Source organism: Lagenorhynchus albirostris, chromosome 8 (genome assembly GCF_949774975.1).
Source record: "Lagenorhynchus albirostris chromosome 8, mLagAlb1.1, whole genome shotgun sequence".
NCBI classification, from domain to species: Eukaryota; Metazoa; Chordata; class Mammalia; order Artiodactyla; family Delphinidae; genus Lagenorhynchus; species Lagenorhynchus albirostris.
In genome coordinates, this window is record NC_083102.1 from 52,728,560 (window position 1) to 52,751,426 (window position 22,867).

At 35.5% G+C, this 22,867-nt stretch overlaps 1 protein-coding gene across 1 annotated transcript in view; it reads left to right on the forward strand.

The window, feature by feature from the left end:
• ZNF804B (zinc finger protein 804B) overlaps positions 1–22,867 on the forward strand; it is a 498,141-nt gene that overhangs the window by 409,277 nt on the left and 65,997 nt on the right. Inside the window, exon 2 of the mRNA XM_060156074.1 lies at positions 6,350–6,493. Coding sequence (XP_060012057.1) covers positions 6,350–6,493 — 144 coding nt within the window. The remainder of the gene's footprint in view (positions 1–6,349; positions 6,494–22,867) is intronic.

The following is a 22,867-nucleotide window of genomic DNA, read 5'->3' on the forward strand; positions in this document are numbered from 1 at the left end:
TTCTCAACAAATTTTAAGGAGAACTATTGATTATGGTAAGACAGGAGGAACATTGGAAATCAATAATCTATAGTTCTGATTGTGAATCTGTATGCAGTTACCGCCCTCTGTTACTTTAGGCTAATTCTTCAGTAAGCTCCTTAGACCTCAGAGTCCGTATTTTTTTAAAAGATTGTTCCAAAAGTTCCATATACTTAGAATCATACTCATCTGTTTATTCTGCCATCATTTCAGCAGTTTAATTCCCCATGATATAACTTAACATTGCCACAGTGAGCCAAGCTATCTATTACTTAGTGGGAAAAGCATTCTCTGGTTTTTATTCATTAATTTAACTTATTCAACAAATACTTACTGAGTTTCTTCTAAGTAACAAGTAACATGCTAGATGCTATAGAATGCAAAGACCATATAAAAGAAGCCCGTCACATCTTTAGGGAAATCAATATTAGTAATATTAATGTTAATTAAGGGCATCCAGTGCTCTCTTGACTGTGTGTGGGATTTCTAAACAGTCCAAAAGTTAAAAACAAATTGTGAGGGCTTCCCTGGTGGCGCAGTGGTTGAGAGTCCGCCTGCCGATGCAGGGGACACGGGTTCGTGCCCCGGTCCGGGAAGATCCCACATGCCGCGGAGCGGCTGGGCCCGTGAGCCATGGCCGCTGGGCCTGCACGTCCGGAGCCTGTGCTCCGCAACGGGAGAGGCCACAGCAGTGAGAGGCCCGCGTACCGCAAAAAAACAAAAACAAACAAACAAAAAAAAACCCAAAAGAAAAACAAATTGTGAGATAAAAACATCTGAAAATCATATTTATGGAAACCAAATTTGTTTTTCTATCAGGGATTGTGCTTTCATATGAGATGGTGGGTTGAAGAGAATAAGGATTCCTATCACTTGCTCAAATTTTCATCAGAAAATGAAAGTTGCTTTATAGACTCATAGGAGAATGGTATTATTTTAAAAAAAAATTTTAGTGTTACATGGATACAACGATACCCATACATATAACACAAAGACACATACACACAAAATATCCAAACATCAAGTACCTACTTTTAGCATACACTGTACTGAGTGCTTCCATGAAACTGATCTCATCTTATACTCACAACAATCCTTCAAGCTACCCACTGCTCCCTTTAATTTATCCTGAGAAAACTGAAAATTTAAAGTTTAAACTGCTGTAAGAAAGAGGCTGAGATTCAATTTAGTCAGTCTTCAAACACTATTTTTTTCTCTATCACAAAAATAAAATAAATACATGAAGAAACTCATCTAAATCAAGTTTCCCATTACCCAATCTATTACAGAGGTGCAAGGGGACAATGGGGACCAAAAGAGAGTTTTTGAATCAGCGACAGCCACTTGATCAAAGGAGGAGGAGAATTCACTATCTTTGAGACAGGATTTTATCTGGGGCCTGTGTAACAGAACAGGTTAGAGAATGTTAGAATTCTTAAAGCAATCTCTTACACATAACAGTGAAAGGTCAAATGTGAAGTTTCATGCAAAGAATGTGAATTCAGTTCTCAAAGCTCCGAGCTGGTATTGCCATCAGGGAGATACGAAGAACAGCAATTGATTTCTTCTCTTTCTTTTCAGTAATCAAGGCACATATTCACAACCAGCAGAACAGGACTACCACCTTGTATTTTCCTAGCGCCCATCTCTCAGCTTCAAGAGCTTTATAGATTTTTTAAATTATAATTAGTCCTCTTACTCTCTCTGGGAGCAAGGGGCTCTGTATCATTCCAAATCTACCAAAACAGTTAGCAGAGACAGCTCAGAATTATGCAGCATCTGGATAAAGGCTAATTAGGGCAGCCACGAGCCTGGTGATTAATAGCTCTGAAGACAGGCAGATCTGAGTCTGAATCCAGTCTCTGCTCTTCAACATTGAGTGAGTTTCTAGATGTGTTTGTGCCTTGTCTTCCATGTCTTTATATGGGATAATAAGAGATGATACTTAGTAAAGTCGTTGTGAAGATTGAGTTAACAAACATGAAGTGCTTGGCAGATTTCTATTTTACAAAGAGAGAGCAATGGATTTTAGTGTGTAAGCATCATTACAATAATAAAAATAATTTGGTAGCAAACATACATATTGCTAACTAAACACATTACTGTAGTCAGAATACTTGCCACTTTACAGACACACTTGTTATATGCATGAATGTAAAATTCTTAGTGTGAAAAAGTATATTTACTCTCTTTGCACCCAAAATATTAATTATGAAAAGTAATTAATTACTATGGAATTCTTACTGAACTGCAACATAATTGCCCACTGGCAATGCCTAATGTTTTAAAAATGACTTATTAAGATAACTCATATTCAATTTATAATTCATTTTCAACATTTAATGGATCATTGAGAATGCTTAACAAGAAGTTTTCTTTTATTTCATAAATGTTATTTTTTCTATTAAATAAGCTTCCGAAGTCTCCTCTTCTAGGCAAACTGTGAGAAGGGAAATTTGTATGACTAGCAAATCAATGATACAGCTATACATCAAATGTTATATGTCTAATGTATTATTATGAATTTTATTCACTTTTAATTTAAAAAATTTACTGATACTGAGAATAGGTGGCTATTTACTCCTTTCATGTTTACTCCATATCTCAATATATTTAAAGACTGTAATTATTTCAGAGAGTAAATCTCACCTTAATTTGCCTTCAAAGCTATTTGACCAGTAAAAGTATCTTGTCATTAAACAAAAAGGCAAGAAATGCTGAGAACTTACAGCGTATCTAATGCTATGTGTGAAGAAGAGAGAGAGAGAAAAAATCTGACTTTTTCTTCAAATTATTCTTAACTAGTATGAACTAGGTAAATTCTATAACAACTTATGATTATCACTGTATTGCAATTTACAGTGTTTACCTGTTCATATGTAATTATCCCATGCTAGACTGTAAAACTCTGAGGTAGAGACCTAGTAAGAAACTGACGATTACAGGTTGCTTAACAAGAGGTTCTTGACTGTTTAAGTGCTTGATAATAGTGCGATGAATGTGTGGTTAAATGAACGGATGAATGATTGAGTGGATGGGGCAGCGTGATACAACGGAAAGTGCGCCCCTGCTTTACTGTTAGCTGATTTTATTCAAGTCATGAAATTGCTAAACATCAGTTAACTCTTCTGCTAAATGGTAGAATTAGATAGGTTACATGATTCTTCCCCTACTAGTCTGAGACCTTACCCTCCAGCCTCCTGGCACATAGAGATGGGCCAACTCAGCTCCATCTCCACAGGTAGTCCACTTTGACACTTCAGAGCAGGTCTACCTTATGCTGAGTAATACCATGGACCACTAGGTTATAGTTCTTTTACTAAAAGTCAGCTCCAGCTCTAATCTCAGTTTTCAAGTTTCGCCAAAAATTCTTAAGGATTTTTGTCTTTCTTTTCCTCTATGATTCCTCTATCCTTACCCAACTCGGCTTGTAGTCTCCTTTGCCTGATATTTCTACTCTCAGGCCTCAGTTTCCCCATTTCTATTCCCTAGTCACTGCTGTTGGGTTTATGCTTTTACTTCTGGCTTTGAGGGACACACTGGATTGTGAACTCAGTATGTTTTGCTCATGGCATTTATATCCCACCTGTGCATCCTTCCTCTCTTAATAAGGGGACTAGGATATGCTGTGGGAATATCATTTGTCCCTGATAGGGAAGAGAAACGGGTATATCAGCACTATTTCCCGGCAAGAAAAATGAAGCAAGAAACAGGGCATGTAATTTAATCTGATGGCTTTGTAAAATGTAAACATTTGTAGGAGATGGTATATGACTAAAATGTTGGTAGAACTCTCATAACATTTTTCATTGAGAGTCATATATTATAATATCATAATTAAAGGGAGTTTTAGAGATAAAAAATGTTTAGATATAGATGCCAAGAGTAACTGGAAAAGCTCCATTCCTGGCCATTGAGCTATTGTCACAAAATCCTCTCCAAAATCTGGAATAATTAGAAAGCACATTTTTAACTACAGATTCACCCTGAATTCTCAGTCGCCACCCCTACTCCACTCCCAGTTAACATAGCTGAGGCAGAGTTGTTCAATATCCAAGGCACATGGCCAGTTTTCTGAGGCTGTTGTTCCTGCCTCATCATAAAGTAAGAACTATGGGTAAACCAAAGTAGTCCCTGTTCCAATCCAATCCCTGCAATTATACTGAGAAAGCGCATAACAAATTTCTAGTGAGAAAGACTGGACGAAAAATAATGGTTTCCCCTGATTCTAAGTGTACTGCATCAAAAGATATGCTCTACCTCAATGCTATACTGCTCCCTCAGTTATCAAGTGACTATATTATCTCCATTCGTTGAGTAACTGGGTTTTTGTCTTGAAATCGGTATCCACATTCTCATTACTGGATACATCCTGTCAAGTAGCTTTTATTTGCCTCATCGGCCTAGAATGTAACCACATTTCTACGTCAACTCTCTTAGATAGGCAATCCAGATATTTTGTCTAGTTTGATCTTTGTTAATGTTACTTCCTTTCTGCTTCTTGCCATGTGTTTTAGACACTTACATTTGGGCTTGAATCATTATGTTCCATGTCTGAATTAATTGCCCCATCACTTCTCCCAACCCTGTAGAATCTGCCTAAATTCCCTGTGTTTGCTTTCTTGTCTGGGTAGTGATAGCCCTATGATTTAGGTTTATGGCCTAAGTTCTTTTTATAGAAGGTTAGTCATTTTGGAGAAACAAAGCTGAAATCCATTCTTTATTTTGTTCACCCATTCTTTATGCATATTTATTTGGTATCCTCTAAGTGCCAGTCATCCTTTTATTTAGGCCTTGGGATAATAGAGAAGAACTTACAGAATGATAGGAAGCATGAATATGTAAGCCAGCATTATCTATTAATTTATGGAATGCATATTAAATAAGCACCTATTCTGGGCTAGACAATACGTTTGGCACCGTGGACACAAAAATGAATAAAACAGTTCCTGCCTTCAAAAGATTTATGGGAGCCATAGACATGAAAACAAATCTTTTAATATCATGTGGCATGTCTGCTAATAGAATTAAAGAGGGTAACATGGGAGCATGGATTGATATAAATGACACTGATGAGGTAGGAAGGAGCTTGTATGGTATATTAAGGGGATTGACCTTAAAGGGAGATGGTAAAGCACAGCTGTTTACTAACAAAGGAGGTAGGCCTTGGTTATTTGAATTCAAATCCTTTCTGCACTTGGTAACTCAGGGACCACAAGTGTGTGATCTCTCTGAGTGCTGGTTGATACATCTGTAAAATGTAGATTAAAATAGAACTTATTTTTATAGCGTTGTTGTGAGGAACAAATGAGATAATTCACATACTTAACCTAATACCTGGCACATTGTTTATGCTCAATAAGCATTTGTCACTATTATTCTATAGGCAATGAGAGAATTCAGGAGGATTTTAAGCAGGAGGATGATGTGGCCAAAGTTCTGTTTGAGATAGAGCATAGTCAAAATTGTAAGCGTAATAATTTTGAAAACTGTGCAATACACTCATTGGCAATGTCTAGCAGGAGCTGATGCTTGTGGGAGAAGCTTAGGCTGGAGTTAGAGATTATGGATAAATAAGGCTCTAACTATAGTATGAATGGGATCACCCAGGGAGAGTGTGTAGAGTGGATAATTCAGTTGGCCGAAGATGGAATTGTGTGGAATACAAAAAATGTAAGGGGTAATATCAAAGAAAGAAATGTCCATGAAAAAGACAAAGTAGGAATGATCATAGATGTGTTTAGTAATAAGCAACATAATGGAGGCTTTCTCCTCCTTGAAATGTCATGGAAAATGATTCCCAGAGGGGGCAAAGAGCTGGGTATTGGGAAAGGAGTAGAAGCTCACCAATTTAATAAGGTGGGAAAGGCACTGTGTGAAGAGAGAATAGTAAGTCCCAACACATGATCTCAGGGAGGCTAAACGTGAGCAGTAGGTGAACAATACAAAACAATGCAATCAGTGCCCCAATAAAATATTGTCGTGGAGAGGTCTTACAGTGTTTCAGATAGGCCATTGGATAGGCAGAGGGAATGGGGATGAGTATTCCAGCAGAACCACACCTGGAAATGGGTGGCAAGAAGAAGAATGAGTAATGACCATACTGCAGCTGAGGGCTCCTTTATGATAAGTCATTATGTGTTTATTGATAACTTAGGGATAAGGCTAAGCTGAAAGTTGCTTCCACAGTGCCATGAATTTCTGAAATGTAATGTGACTAACCATATCCTTTTAGTCACAGTAAAATTAAATACCAACTTGATTAATATGAGATCTGATTATGCTGTTAGAGAGAAATGTAACCAACATTTTTGCCTTTTTTTTTAAGGATTTTCCAGAAAAGGAGAAGTCCACAGCAAAGGCCCTGGAAGATGTAAAGGCAAACTTTTACTGTGAATTATGTGACAAGCAGTACCACAAACACCAGGAGTTTGACAATCATATTAATTCTTATGATCATGCTCATAAGCAGGTAAGTCGAAGTGGGAAATAGCCTTCATATTCCTGGATTTATACCTTCAGAACACAATATATGCAACTGGCCTTATTTATCCTTGTCTAAGATGCTGAGGTAAAACCATTTTATACCTTTTTTTTCTTGAAGGTTGTGTTTTCTGTTTAAATATTGGGTGAAATACTTTTTCCTAGAAGGAATGTAAAACTGTAGGTTAACTTACAGATGATCCAAGGGTAGACTGACATTTATTTTAGAGTTATGTATGTGGGGGAACCAGGACCCATTAAAAATAGGGCCAGATTCAAAACCACCTAGCTACTTAGTGGCAGAACTTGAACACTGGACTAGTACTAGGACAGAATCTATCATAGAGTTCTTTCAAGCATTCCAAGGTATAGGGAATACTAAGTCTTTGGGGAAAAAATTTTCAATATAAGGTTACATTTTCCCAAGAATACCCTCTTAGGAGGGTCAAAGTGATTACTTAATAAATGAACCATTGCAAACAAAGAAAATCTTGACAAAGGCAAAGTTGAGGGGTAATGGCAGGTATAAACACTTCACATTTCATTTTCTTTTTCTACACATGGAAGCTAAGATTCTCTATTTCTATCTGTCTGTGAAAGAGGAGGTTATTGTTCTCATCTGTTAAATTTTATCCTTTCTGCATGAGGTATGAGAATACTAGCCTTTTAGGAATTAGGAGTGTTAAATACCACTAAGAAAGAAATTCCACATGGCCAGAGGATTATTGCTAAGAGCTGAAAAGGTGCACACTCCTAATATCTTTGAATATATGAGTAAGTCTCGTATATTCTAGACCTAGAATGTTTATTCAGAGTGAACAGCAATAAAGGTTTTGACTAGCATCACTAATATTTATTGAGCACATATAAAATATATGGCTTTGGGAGATGCAAGACACAATTTCTAACTTTAAAGATACAGCATGCATATATAATTGACTGGATGTCTCTGACAAGAGCAAGAACAATGGGATGAATTGTTTAGGACTATGATTCCCAAATCTTAGTGTGCATAATCATCACTTCGCAACCTGTTAATAATGCAGATTTCCAGATTCTCCTTTAGATATTCTAATTCAATAGTTCTAAGATGGAGCACAGGAGCTTGTATTTTGAAATGACACAAAATAGAATTTTTCAATCATAAATAAAAATGAACTATGTGGCTACTATCCAACTCCAATAGCAATCAGTCTTGTTTCATTTATAGCACCACCACTCACTTCCCCACCCCTTCTACCACCGTGCATTATTTTGAAGCAAATTCCAAACATTGTATCATTTCATCTGAAAGTATTTCAGGATGAATAATGATGCTTAAACAACATAGCCATCATCATACCTAAAAATTAACAGTATCTTGGTATCAGTGGGTGGTCTTGTTTTCTCATTTGTCTAATAAATGATTTATAAATTTGGGTTTGTTGAAATCAGGATCCAAGCCTATCACACTTTTGGTTGACACATCTTTAAGTTTCTTTTAATATATATTTAAACTATGGGTTTTTCACTTCCTCTTTAAATTTTACTCCTTGCAATTTATTTGTTGAAAAACTGTATTGTTTCACAAATTTGAGATTTTACTGAATACAACCCAGTGTTGTCTTTGCACGTTTTCTGTCTTCTATATTTCCTTTAAACTTGTTGTTATAGATAAAATCTGGTCAAATGCAGGTTAACATTTTTTTCTTGGTAAAAATATATTAGAGGGTGTGTTGTGTCTTTCCATAAGGAGGTGTATGATGTCTAGTTTTCTTTCTTTTTATGACTTGAAGTTTGATCAGTGGGTTCAGATACTATTGCCTTGATCCATCCATCATTAAGTACCCCACCAACCTTTTTCCACTAATAGTTCTTGTATCCATAGATGATCATTTGCTTAAACCTATTACTTCATTTGGAGTTGTAAAATGATGATTCTAATTCTATCATCCTTTTGTCATTTATTAGATAGAATATGTCTATGACGGCAAACTTCCCATAAGTCTCACCTAACGTGAATTTTATGTAGGAGTGCTTCAGGCTGCATATTAAAAAAAAGTCACTCTGGAGATTCAGAGAAATAAGTGACCACAGAATGTCTCAGGGGATAGTGACATTTGACCTGTGCTTTACGTGTGCATGTGTAAATGTTGAAAAAGAGGCTCAAGATGGGATGGAATTCTTGAAAGTGGAAACACAAGGAACTAAGGTGAGGAAATGGAGGGGTATGAGGCCTCTTTTGAAAACAGTAGAAAGTATTGGACTACCAGAGGGTGAATTCTCCACCCTCTGCAGTCTGCCTTTCACTCTGCAATTCTGCCTCATCAATTTCCCTTTTTATCACTTTCCTCAATCTTATTTCCATTGGCTTTCCAACATGTTGATAAAACTACCTTTCCTCCATCTTTATATTCCATCTATTTGCCCATTTCTGTCTTTCTTTAGGCTTACTAACACTCTAAGATTCCTAGGCATACTCGTTGTTCAAACAGTGGTTGAGTTTCCACTATGTGCTACTGTGCTTACTAACATTCTAAGATTCCTAGGCATACTCCTTGTTCAAACAGTGATTGAGTTTCCACTATGTGCTACTGTGCTGGCTGTTGAAAGTGGACAAATTTAATCCCTAATTTCAGGGAGCCTGTAATCTGACTGGGGAACCTGTAATCTACCTAATCAATCTGTAAAATACATTGATTTACATATTGTAGAATTTGTATATCTAGTATACTAAGAGAACATATAAAAATTATTTAAGAATGAAAAGATGACAGGTGAGCTAGAAGTCCTAAAGAATGAATTATAAGTTAGCTATGTTAACCAAGAATGGAAAGTCCATTATGGTAGAAAACCTATATCAAGGCATGGGAGCCCGTATCAAGCATAACCCAGAGAAGCTGCAAAAGATTTACTGTGATCACTAAAGTCACCATCAGTCTCTTGGAGAGCTCTTTAAAAATCTTTGAAACTGTCCCTCATTCCTCCCATTCTTCTCTTGCAATAGACCTTGTTCTCATTCTTCCTTTTGCATTCTCTTTTCACCATTCATGTTTAATATCACTCCTGATTTTTTGCTAGGGCCTTCTAACTGGACTCCCTGCCTCCAGTATTTTCCCTTCTCCACACCAACCTATCCATTTTCAGCCAGATTGATCCTCCCGAACTACCATATTTATTCTATCACTCCCCTCCTTGGAAAGCATCAATGGCTGCTGGCTGACTTTTAAAAAACTCTGAATTACTTAGTCTGTCATTCAAAATGTCCACAGTTTGGCTCGGGCATCCATTTCCAGATTTATCTCCTGCAACCCCAGAATTTCCTTATAGTGTCTTAAAAGATTCATTATGCTTTCCCACCTGCTCTTATTGGCTCATAATCTTCCCTCTGTCTGGGATGCCTGGGGGCTGTATTTCAACATATACTTCAGTAGATTTAATACATAGACTGACAACTTATATCCAGATATAAAAAAAGCTGAGATCTCATGCTAAGCCGATTTAACAGCGTTTTCCAAATTCCTTTTGATCAACACATTCATATTGTACAGAATTTTGTACATGCTGCCCACTTTGGGAAACATTGGAATAATTAAATTTGCCATAGACCTCATAAAACTGCTTTCTTAGATAAATGTTGAAATACTTCCATCTAAAGATTTATTTGGGCCCAAAATATTTTGAAAATTACCTGAATTCTAAATGAATCTGAGTTTACAATTTGCCTTTTAAATGAAACTGAATTTTATGTACAAGAAATAGGAAATATGCACTAAAGTAAAATATGCAAAATCTTTTTTTTTTTTTCCCCAAATCCCAAAGCTAAATATTTCTACTTGGTTCTTGCTGGGGATTTGGATGAGAGTATTTTCTCGCCTAAATAATATGAACAGTTGCCTTAATTTTATTTTCCATGTGGATTCAGAGTAAATATCTGGCCTCTTGTGCTGAACTTCCAACAATATGGTCTTTTGGTACACTTAGAAGTGAATCCAAATTCACATGGAATTAATTCTATTACTCATTAATGAATAGTTTAGAACTAGAAGCAGGGTAACCTGCATTACCTCTCTACCTCCTCTCATTTATAATTACTCAGGATCCTTCATTTTAATAAGTGATTTCTAAAGCTTTTGTGTTACCTTGTACCTAAATTGCAGTCCTATGTTTATTTTATTGCAAAGCTTGTATTATTTACAGATTTATTGTAATTCTAGAGAAGTAAGCTAATATATAACTTTAAATAATAAAGTAAAATAATCTGGGATTCATAGCTTTAAAGTAATTCCATTGGACATTTAATAATGTTTTCTATAATTTAATAAAACTTGAGATATGTTTCTTGTAGAAAAAGTTTATCAGTAACAAAGCTGATTTTTTTCTGTTTCTTCAACAAGGAAAAATTGAATTTCCAGTTTTGACAGCCACATTCTATACCTAACTCATGTTTTTGGAAATAACTCGATTGTTTTAGCTATTGCCTTGAACTTTTAAAAATTCTGTGTAAATGTTGAGCATTATTACTAAAGCAATTTGAACATGTATACAAATTACAATAAAGAGAGTTGTATTGGATAAAGAGAGTACTGTAACTATTAATATAGCTAACATGTCAGTAACAATTAATTACTTCTGAGACTACCAAGTCATAATCCCTTTCTTGGGACTGTTAGCTGCTAATGCATAATATTGAAACAAATAATACACATCCTCACAAGCAGCACAAGTCTCTCCTGCCCCAGAGACATACTGGCTCATCTCAGCTTAGAAAAAACAAATGAACCGGATCCCCATACAATTAACCCATAAAAATACCTTCAATAATAAAAAACAAATCCACTTTCAGATCCTCCACATGTGACACTTAATCCTCCTAATCTTCGTTTGCTTCACAATAGAATTTATTTTCACTCTGGAGGAGCTGTTCACTTCTCAAGCCTGGATTTGAACTCCAGCTGATTCATTCTTAAAATGTTATTTTGGATTCTCCCCATCTCTACCTGCTCAAGATAAAATAAACAAAACAGAATTATCTTTTGTCATCTTGATGCCAAAGGGAAAAGATTCCCAAAGCTGATAATTGAATTTAATCCAGTTATTCTTGCTTTGTTCCTACAATTTGATTTATATTTTATCCAAAGACTGCCCAATGATACATTTCAGCATAGTATATTTAAGCTGCTAGTCATCTTAATATGGCAACAGGATTTAAAAGTATAGTTAATTTGTAGGCTTGGCAAGATTGAAGAAGAAATATAGACTAGAGTGTCTAGAATGAACACTGAGAACCATAAATGTTGGTAAAATAGAATAATACTTATTTCCTGCTGTATTTTGTATTCTATAAACCCAGGTTTCTGGTAGATTTTATATTTCTATATCTGCACCCCCACCCTCCCCCAAGAATTACCCAGCAGTAATTGGAAACTCTATTAGCAAAGAAGTACAAAAGAACCAAAACTGATCTTAGCTTCTGAATCATAATTCACCTCTTCTAAAATACTGCTTTCACCCTGGCTAAGAGACCTTTTGATCTCAAGGTGAGCTCCCAACTGAAAAATAAATTAAAAATATATGTTCTTGTTCTTTCTGTTTTTCAGATGTGCTAAGTGATTTCCTGCCTTAGTGTGTTTGCCATATCTCTTTCTTCCAGAGCTGTTTTTTCAGATGACTTTCAACTTTCTGATTCCTCTTTTCATTTGTGTCTTAGCTCAATGTCATCTCTTCTGTAGGATCTTTCCTTTGCATTCTAACTCAAGTTAGAATGTTGCCACTTCTCCAAATAATACCCTGTTGGCACTGTCAGTGGTGGTTGGAGTCAGCCTACACTGGCTCTCCAGAGCCAACTGTTTAATATTCAAAAAATTTGTGAGCTGGTTCTTAAACCACTGGTAGATTGAAATCAGCCATGGTGGGAGATCCACACACACTACAAATAGGGCTTTATATGTTTCATTTGATTTTTCCAGAGTTGATATACCAGCACACCATACTGACCCTGCTACTCTGTCCTTTGTCAATATATTCTACCATCATTGACTAATCACTTCTTTTTTCCTTTATTGAGATATAATTGACATATATCACCATGTAGGTTTCAGGTTACAGCGTGATGATTTTTTTAATTTACCATTTTAATTGTTTAAAAATGTACAATTCAGTGATTTTTGGCATATTCCCAATTTATTTACATATATCATGAAGTGATAATTATGGTAGGTGTTGAGTTATTTGTTTTTGTACTGAGTTGTATGAGTTCTTTATATATTTTGGATATTAACCCCTTATCAGATATACAACGATAATATTTTTCCCCTTTCATAGGTTATCTTTTCACTTTGTTGCTGGTTGGGATTACTACTTGGGCACTGTAGGTCTGAACTCAGTCTGCCAAGATCCAAGTGTCGTTAAGACCCCTCACCCCAATTCTCTGTCCCCGTGGTTGAGCCCTGAAGATTCCCTTGCAATCTGGGGCAAGATCAGAGTAGGGGCTCCCACAAAGTGACCCATAATGCTGGGAGTAGGGATTGGTTGTCCACCCTGGGTTTTCTTTGCTCATTGGAGAAACTGGAGGCTGAAGGGAGACCTCTCCATGTGATGCTGCACTGGCCTGGGGGAGGGACAATGCAATCAATGTGTAACTTCTTCTCTCACCTTCTGATTTAGTGTCTTGGTCTCTGTGGTGCAAGGGGTGCTTTAGCCTCACCCCTGTGTTGTAGGATTTTCTCAGTGATGTCTTATTCTTGAATAGTTATTAGTTGTTCTTCTCCTGAGGGGGAACAAAGTCAGCAATCACCTATGTCACCATCTTGGTGATATCACTCCTTAATCACTTCTTAGGTAGTTAGAGTGAATACTATAATGAGCAAAATTAGCTCTCTAATCCCAAGTTCTTTATAATTATTGAGCAAAGGCTGTCATGAAAACACATTTTTATAATTTAAGAAAATACTTGAGCCCATATTAGTGCTGAAGTAGTGTTCCACTTGAAGAATTTTAGACCTTACTCTATGGGAAATTGCTAGTCTTCATGGGCTTTTAAGCAAGCAAATGTTATTATCAGATTTGTGACTTAGAAGAAAAAACCTAGAAGCAGTTTAAGGGTTGGAACACAAGGAAGAGAGCTTGGCTCTGCCGTCAGATGGGAGCCTAAGAGCCCACGAGATATGACTGAAATATTTACAGCAGTGACAAGGAGAGGAAAGGAGAGAGGTACATTCAGAAGACTGTCAATGACTTACAACATATGAACACATGGTCTACCTCACTTGTAATCATATAAATACAAACTTGAAGAGTTTTTCAAAAAAATGGTGTCAAATATGAAAAAAGAATACTACCCAGTGCTGACAAGATGTGAGATAATAGATACGGTTAAACATTGCTTGCGGGGATATAAATTGTCTCAATTTTTTGATGTTCAGCTTTGGATTACTTATCAAAGACTTAAAATGTGAATTTTTCCTATGAACAATTCCATCTGGCATGTATTCTAGAAAAATAATCACATTAATTCCAAAGATTTATACATGAAGATATTTAAAATAGAAAAATACCAGAAGCAATCTAAACATACAATGAAAATAAAGTGGCTAAATTATGATGCACATAAACTGAAATACTGTGTAAAAGTTAAATTACATTTTGGATCTATATATATATATATATATATATATATATATATTTTTTTTTTTTTTTTTTTTTTTTTTTTTTTTTGCGGTATGCAGGCCTCTCACTGCTGTGGCCTCTCCCATTGCGGAGCACAGGCTCCGGACGCGCAGGCTCAGTGGCCATGGCTCACAGGCCCAGCGCTCCGCGGCATGTGGGATCTTCCTGGACCGGGGCATGAACCCGCGTCCCCTGCATCGGCAGGCAGATTCTCAACCACTGTGCCACCAGGGAAGCCCTGGATCTATATTTTATACAAAATTAATTCTTAAAAGGAATGCTTAGATACTTGTTTATATTAAAAACTAAGGAATATATAAGTATGGAACATTAAGTAATAGCATTTAATTACAATTTGGTCCATATCTTTTTAGATAAGTTTCTAAATACTTATTATCAAGTCATAAACTCTTGTATAAAACATAAAATGTGATTATACTATACACATTATTCTGCCTTCATATGTTTTCACTTATATCTTGTCAGTCCATAGGGATTTGTATTTTATTGTGTTAAGTCAATGATCAGAATTTATGTCACTGTGACTTGTAGTTTTTTTTTTTTATGTGACCCTCATAAGGTACTGTGATTACTTTATATTTTCTTTCTTGTATACCTGTTTTTTCCTGGAGTTAGAAACTACCTTATTTTTATATTTGCTCAATTTTTTAAAACCACTGCCTATTTCTAATTCATCTCTGAACTATTTACCATACATAAGAAAAAAGTCTGATTCAAACATCAAATTCAAAACATCAGATAAATGAAATAATGGATCAGTCCTTGTCCAGCCCCTCCCTCTTCTGGTGAAGTCCTGGGTCTTTCTGCTCCAGTGTTACCCAGTTGCCTTCCAGACCTGCTGCACAGCTGTTCTTTTGGGACTTCTCTTTATCATCATCCTATGAATGCTTTTGTTTCTCTCTTAGGCTGTAGTCCTTGTTTCCTTGATCTCATGATTTCCTATATCTTATTTTATTCCTCCTTTTGGTGGAACCTATTTTCCCAAAGCTTCCTAAGGAAGAATACACACAAGGTAAAATTTGGGAGCCCTTGTCTGTCAGTAAATATAAATGCATTTATTCTGTGCTCACATTTTATTTATTTTTCAACTGGGTTTTAGCCTTTAGTGTTGCTGTTGAAAAGTTATATGTCATTTTGGCTCTTAATCCTTCTTTACAGAAACTTTTAGACTTTCCTCTTCATCGTTTCATTTTATAATGATGAAACGTTATAAAAAGAATCGAGGACAGTCTCAGAGACCTCTGGGACAAAATTAAATGCACCAACATTTGAATTATAGGGGTCCCAGAAGAAGAGAAAAACAAAGGGTCTGAGAAAATATTTGAAGAGATTATAATTGAAAATATCCCTAATACGGGAAAGGAAATAGTCAATCAAGTCCAGGAAACACAGGGAGTCCCATACAGGATAAATCCAAGTAGAAACACACCAAGACACATATTAATCAAACTGTCAAAAATTAGACAAAGAAAAAATATTAAAAGCAGCAGGGGAAAAGCAACAAAAAAATGTACAAGGGAATCCCCATAATGTTAACAGCTGATCTTTCAGCAGAAATTCTGAAGGAGAGAAGGAAGTGGCATGACATATTTAAAAGGATGAAAGGGAAAAAACTACAACCAAGATTACTCAACAAGGGTCTCATTAGGATTCAATGGAGAATAAAATCTTTACAGACAAGCAAAAGCTAACAGAATTCAGCACCACCAAACCAGCTTTACAACAAATGCTAAAGGAACTTCTCTAGGCAGAAAACACAAGAGAAGGAAAAGACCTACAATAAAAAACCCTATGAAACTATGAAAATGAAACTATGAAAATGAAATGAAACTATGAAAATGGTAATCGGAACATACATGTTGATAATTACCTTAAATGTAAATGGACTAAATGCTCTAACCAAAAGGCACAGACTGGCTGAATGGATACAACAACAAGACCCATATATATGCTGTCTACAAGAGACCCACTTCAGACCTAGGGACACATACAGACTGAAAGTGAGGGGATGGAAAAAGATATTCCATGCAAATGGATATCAACAGAAAGCTGGAGTAGCAAAACTCATATCAGACAAAACAGACTTCAAAATAAAGACTATTACAGGGACAAAGAAGAACACTACATAATGATCAAGGGATCAATCCAAGAAGAAGATATAACAATTGTAAATATTTATGCACCCAACTTAGGAGCACCTCAATACATAAGGCAAATGCTAACAGCCATAAAATAGGAATACGACAGTAACACAATAATTGTAGGAGACTTTAACACCCCACTTTCACCAATGGACAGATCATCCAAAATGAAAACAAATGAGGAAACACAGCTATAAATGATACATTATACCAGATAGTCTTAATTGATATTTATAGGACATTGCATCCAAAAAAAACAGAATACACTTTCTTCTCAAGTGCTCATGGAACATTTTCGAGGATAGATCATATCTTGGGTGACAAATCAAGCCTTGGTAAATTTAAGAAAATTGAAATCCTATCAAGTAACTTTTCCAATCACAATGCTGAGACTAAATATCAATTACGGGGGAAAAAAGTGTGAAAAGTACAAACACATGGAGGCTAAACAATATGCTACTAAATACCCAAGAGATCACTGAAGAAATCAAAGAGGAAATCCAAAAATACCTAGAAACAAATGACAATGAAAACATGATGACCCAAAACCTTTGGGATGCAGCAAAAGCAGTTCTAAGAGGGAAGTTTATACAATACAATCACAGCTCAAGAAACAAGAAAAATCTCAAATAAACAAATTAACTTTACAGCTAAAGCAATAAGAGAAAAAAGGAGAAAAACCCCAAAGTTAGCAGAAGGAAGGAAATCATAAAGATCAGTTCAGAAATAAATGAAAAAGAAATGAAGGAAACAATAGCAAAGATCAATAAAACTAAAAGCTGGTTCTTTGAAAAGATAAACAAAATTGAAAAACCATTAGCCAGACTCATCAAGAAAAAAAGGAAGAAGACTCAAATCAACAGAATTAGAAATGAAAAAGGAGAGGTAACAGCCGACACTGCAGAAACACAAAAGATCATGAGACATTACTGCAATCAACTATATGCTAATAAAACAGACAACCTGGAAGAAATGGACAAATTCTTAGAAAAGTACAATCTTCAAAGACTGAACCAGGAAGAAATAGAAAATATGAACAGACAAATCACAAGCAATGAAATTGAAACCATCATTAAGAATCTTCCAGCAAACTAAAGTGCAGGACCAGATGGCTTCACAGGTGAATTCTATCAAACATTTAGAGAAGAGCTAACACCTATCCTTCTCAAATTCTTCCAAAATATAGCAGAGGGAGGAACACTCCCAAACTCATTCTACAAGGCCATCATCACTCTGATACCAATACAAGACAAAGACGTCACAAAAAAAAGAAAACTACAGGCCAATATCACTGATGAACGTAGATGCAAAAATCCTCAACCAAATATGAGCAAACAGAATCCAACATCAATTTAAACGGATCATACACCATGATCAAGTGGGGTTTATCCCAGGAACACAATGATTCTTCAGTATATGCAAATCAATCAATGTGACACACCATATTAACAAACTGAAGAAGAAAAACCCTATGATCATCTCAGTAGATACAGAAAAAGCTTTCGACAAAATTCAACACCGATTTATGGTAAAAACCCGCCAGAAAGTTGACATAGAGGGAACCTACCTCAACATAATAGAGGGCTTATATGACCAACCCACAGCCAGCATCGTTCTCAATGGTGAAACACTGAAAACATTTCCACTAAGATCTGGAACAAGACAAGGTTGCCCACTCTCACCACTGTTATTCAACATAGTTTTAGAAGTTTTAGCCACAGCAATCAGAGAAGAAAAAGAAATAAAAGGAATCCAAATCGGAGAAGAAAAAGTAAAACTGTCACTGTTTGCAGATGACATGATAGTATACATAGAGAATCCTAAACATGCTACAAGAAAACTACTAGAGCTAATCAATGAATTTGGTAGAGTAGCAGGATACAAAATTAATGCACAGAAATCTCTTGCATTCCTATACACTAATGATGAAAAATCTGAAAGAGAAATTAAGGAAACACTCCCATTTACCATTACAACCAAACGAATAAAATACCTAGGAATAAACTTTCCTAAGAAGACAAAAGACCTGTATGCAGAAAACTATAAGGCACTGGCGAAAGAAATTAAAGATGATCCAAACAGATGAAGAGATATACCATGTTCTTGGATTGGAAGAATCAACATTGTGAAAATGACTCTGCTACCCAAAGCAATCTACAGATTCAATGCAATCTCTGTCAAATTACCAATGGCATTTTTCACAGAACTAAAACAAAAAATTTCACAATTTGTATGGAAATACAAAAGACCCCAAAGAGCCAAAACAATTTTGAGAAAGCATAACGGAACTGGAGGAATCAGGCTCGCTGACTTCAGGCTATACTACAAAGCTGCAGTCATCAAGACAGAATGGTACTGGCACAAAAACAGAAATATAGATCAATGGAACAGGATAGAAAGCCCAGAGATAAACCCACGCACATATGGTCACCTTATCTTTGACAAAGGAGGCAAGAATATACAATGGAGAAAAGACAGCCTCTTCAATAAGTGGTGCTGGGAAAACTGGACAGCTACTGTAAAAAAAATGAAATTAGAACATTTCCTAACACCATACACAAAAATAAACTCAAAATGGATTAAAAACCTAAATGTCAGTCTAGACACTATAAACCTCTTAGAGGAAAACATAGAACACTCTATGACATAAATCACAGGAAGTTCCTTTTTGACCCACCTCCTAGAGAAATGGAAATAAAAACCAAAACAAACAAAGGGGACCTAATGAAACATAAAAGCTTTTGCACAGCCAAGGAAACCAGAAACAAGACGAAAAGACAGCCCTCAGAATGGGAGAAAATATTTGCAAACGAAGCAACTGACAAAGCATTAATCTCCAAAATATATAAGCAGCTCATGAAGCTCAATATCAAGCAAACAAATAACCCAATCCAAAAGTGGGCGGAAGGCCTATATTGGCATTTCTCCATAGAAGATATACAGATTGCCAACAAACACACGAAAGGGTGCTCAACATCACTAATCAGTAGAGAAATGTAAATGAAAACTACAATGAGGTATCATCTCACGCTGGTCAGAATGGCCATCGTCAAAAAATCTACAAACAATCCATGCTGAAGAGGGTGTGGAGAAGAGGGAACCCTCTTGCACTGTTGGTGGGAATGTAACTTGTTACAGCCACTATGGAGAACAGTATGGAGGTTCCTTAAAAACTGTAAGTAGAACTACCGTATGACCCAGCAATCCCACTACTGGGCATATACCCTGAGAAAACCATAATTCAAAAAGTGACATGTACCAAAATGTTCATTGCAGCACTATTTACAAAAGACAGGACATGGAAGCAACCTATGTGTCCATCGACAGATGAATGGATAAAGAGGATGTGGCACATATATACAATGGAATGTTACTCAAACATAAAAAGAAATTAAATTGAGTTTTTGTAGTGAAGTGGATGGACCTAGAGTCTGTCATACAGAGTGAAGTAAGTCAGAAAGAGAAAAACAAATACCGTATGCTAACACATATATGTGGAATCTAAAAGAAGAAAAAGGTTCTGATGAACCTAGGGGCAGGACAGGAATAAAGACACAGAGGTAGAGTATGGACTTGAGGATACAGGGAGGGGGAAGGGGAAGCTGGGATGAAATGAAAGAGTAGCATTGACATATGTACACTACCAAATGTATAATAGATAGCTAGTGGGAAGCAGCTGCATAGCCCAGAGAGATCAGCTTGGTACTTTGTGACCACCTAGAGAGGTGGGATAGGGACCATGGGAGTGATGCACAAGAGGGAGGGGATATGAGGATATATGTATACATATAGTTGATTCCCTTTGTTATACAGCAGAAACTAACACAAAATTGTAAAGCAGTTATACTGTAATAAAAATGTTAAGAATAAAAACAAGAGCAGTGAATAGAAAAGACTCACAACTATGGTAGGTATTAATCCAACTATATCGATAATCACTTTAAATGTTAATGTTCTGAATTCATCAATTAAAAGATAGAGACTGTCAGAGTTCATTAAGTAAAAGAGAGAGAGGCCCAAATATATTTTGTTTGGAAGAAACCCACTTTAAATATAAAGACACTTTAAAAGTAAAGTGATGGAGAAATAGATGCTATGCTAACACTCTAACACTAATCAAAAGAAAGCTAGAGTAACTATATTAATTTTAGACAAAGCTGCCTGTAAATCTGGGAAAATTATCAGGGATAAAGAGAGGCATTACATAATGATAAAGAGATCAAAGCACCAAGGGACATAACAAAACTTCATGTGTATGTGCCTAACACCAGAGCATCAAAATATGTGAGACAAAATCTGTTAGAACTTCAAGGAGAAATAGATAACCCACTATTATACTTGGAGATACTAACACTTATCTATCAGTAATTGATATGTTGAACAGGAAGAAAAGCAGTAAGAACGTGGTTGAACTTAATACTGTCAGGTTCAACTGCCGTCTATAGAATACTTCATCAAACAGTATCAGAATACATACTCTTTTCAAGCTCACACGGAATATTCACCAAGATAGACCATATTCTAGTCATAAAACACAACTTATCAAACTATAAAAGAATAGAAATCACCCAAAATATGCTCTCAGATGAAAATGAAATTAAAGTAGAGATCAATCATGGGAAGATACTGGAACACCCCCCCCCAAATAATTGGAGATTAAACAAGATATTTCTAAATAGTATGAATCAAAGAAGGAAGTCTCAAAGAAAAAAAATTAAAATATTTGACCTAAGTTAAAAGAAAATATGATTTATCAAAATTTGTGGGCTGCAACCAAAATAGGTCTTAGAAAAAAAATTAAAGCATTGAATGTTATATTAGAAGAAAGATCTAAAACCAATAATGTAAGCTTCCACCTTAGAAAACTACAGAAAAAAGAGCGAAGTAAATCCAAAGTAAACAAAAGAAAATACATTTAATAATTAGAGCAGAAACCAATGAAATTAAAAACAGGAAAGTGATAAAGTCAGTAAAACCTAATTCTGGTTCCTGAAAAAGATCAGTAAAATTGATACAACTCTAACCAAGCTAACTTAAAAAAAAGAGAGAGACAGAAGACACAAATTACTAATATTAAAAATGAAAGAGGAGCCATCTCTACTGATCTCATGGACATTAAAAGGATAATAAAGGAATGTTAGGAACAACCATATGCCTACAAATTTGATAACCTTTTTTCTTCTAAAAGATTTTTCACCAAGCCTGAATCTTTAGAGCAACTGTAGCAGTGGCTTTCATAAAGGTAATTCTATGGGAGAACCAAAGAAATTATGCCAGGGTATAAATATATGTGGTTTTATGCATTACTTAGAAAGTAATTCTGGGCAGAACAATCAGTGCATAGTGAAGTCTTCTTTTGATAAACATAAATTTGAGGTGTTCTTTGTAAGTATGAATATAGTCATTTCATTTACAGTTTAAAGACATACCCCTGTGTTTGGTCCTGTGAAAGAAACAAAATTAAGTTCATCTCAATGTGGAGATGGGCTTCTGTTTAAGGAGTAGGTTGGAGGAACACTGAAAAACACAGCCAAGATTTTTCTTAACAAGTAGTGTTATATCTATTCCAGTGCAGAGAGTAAAGTCCTCAATATTTTTTAAGGGAGTTTAACTCAATTTTAGACAGAAAACAGAAATGAAGTCTCATCTGTTTTGTAAAAAGTGAACTATATCTTCAGCTTAGCCATAAAGTCATCTCAGTCAATAACCATTAGAATTTTTAGCTCAATAATACAGCTCTCTGACTTATACCCCAAGAAGGACTGTAAAACACATACCTAGCTAATATAATGAGTTTGTTCTCAAAGTGGAATTATTAAATACAAGCCAATTAACGGTTGAAGTATGTAAACTTACATTTATTCCTTTCGTTTGGAATTATTATTCTGTGCTAGATTTTTCCCCTTTTCTTTCTTTTTTTATTTGTGGTAAAATCCCTTTTGTTTTGTAATAATCAGCCCAGTGGGAAGAAGTGTATTGAATTGACTATGAGTAAAAGAAATCTTGGAATCAGACTAGGCTCTAACCCTAGATCTAAAAATCTACTCAACCTCTTTAAGCAGTAAGTGGTACCTACTTCATAGGATTTCCAAAAAGTTAAGTATCGTAATAAAATTGTTCAATGCAGTGCTTGATCCAAATAAATACTACTTCTATAATAAAGCTTTTAAAAAAATCTATATATAATAGAATCTTAATCTTGTTCTTTTCTATTGGGAGTGTCAGTTTTCTAGCTCATCAAATACCATCAAACGACAAACCTAAAAATTAAAAAGATAATCAAAATTTTCTTTACTGGAAATTGCTATCTGATAAGTCCAAAGAAATATCAAAGAATCTGAATTTTGAAGTATAAAAATCTTATGAGCATTAGCAGACAGTAGTGTATTGAACATTCATTTCTTATACTGCAGCCAGATCGTCTTCATAGAGTCAAAAGCTAAAGCGAAATAAACAAAATGAGATTTTTCCACAAAATAATGGTGATGAATATGGGCTAGATGTATAAGAAAGTCTGAATGATCTTCAGACTTTATGGAAGTCCATATGTTCAA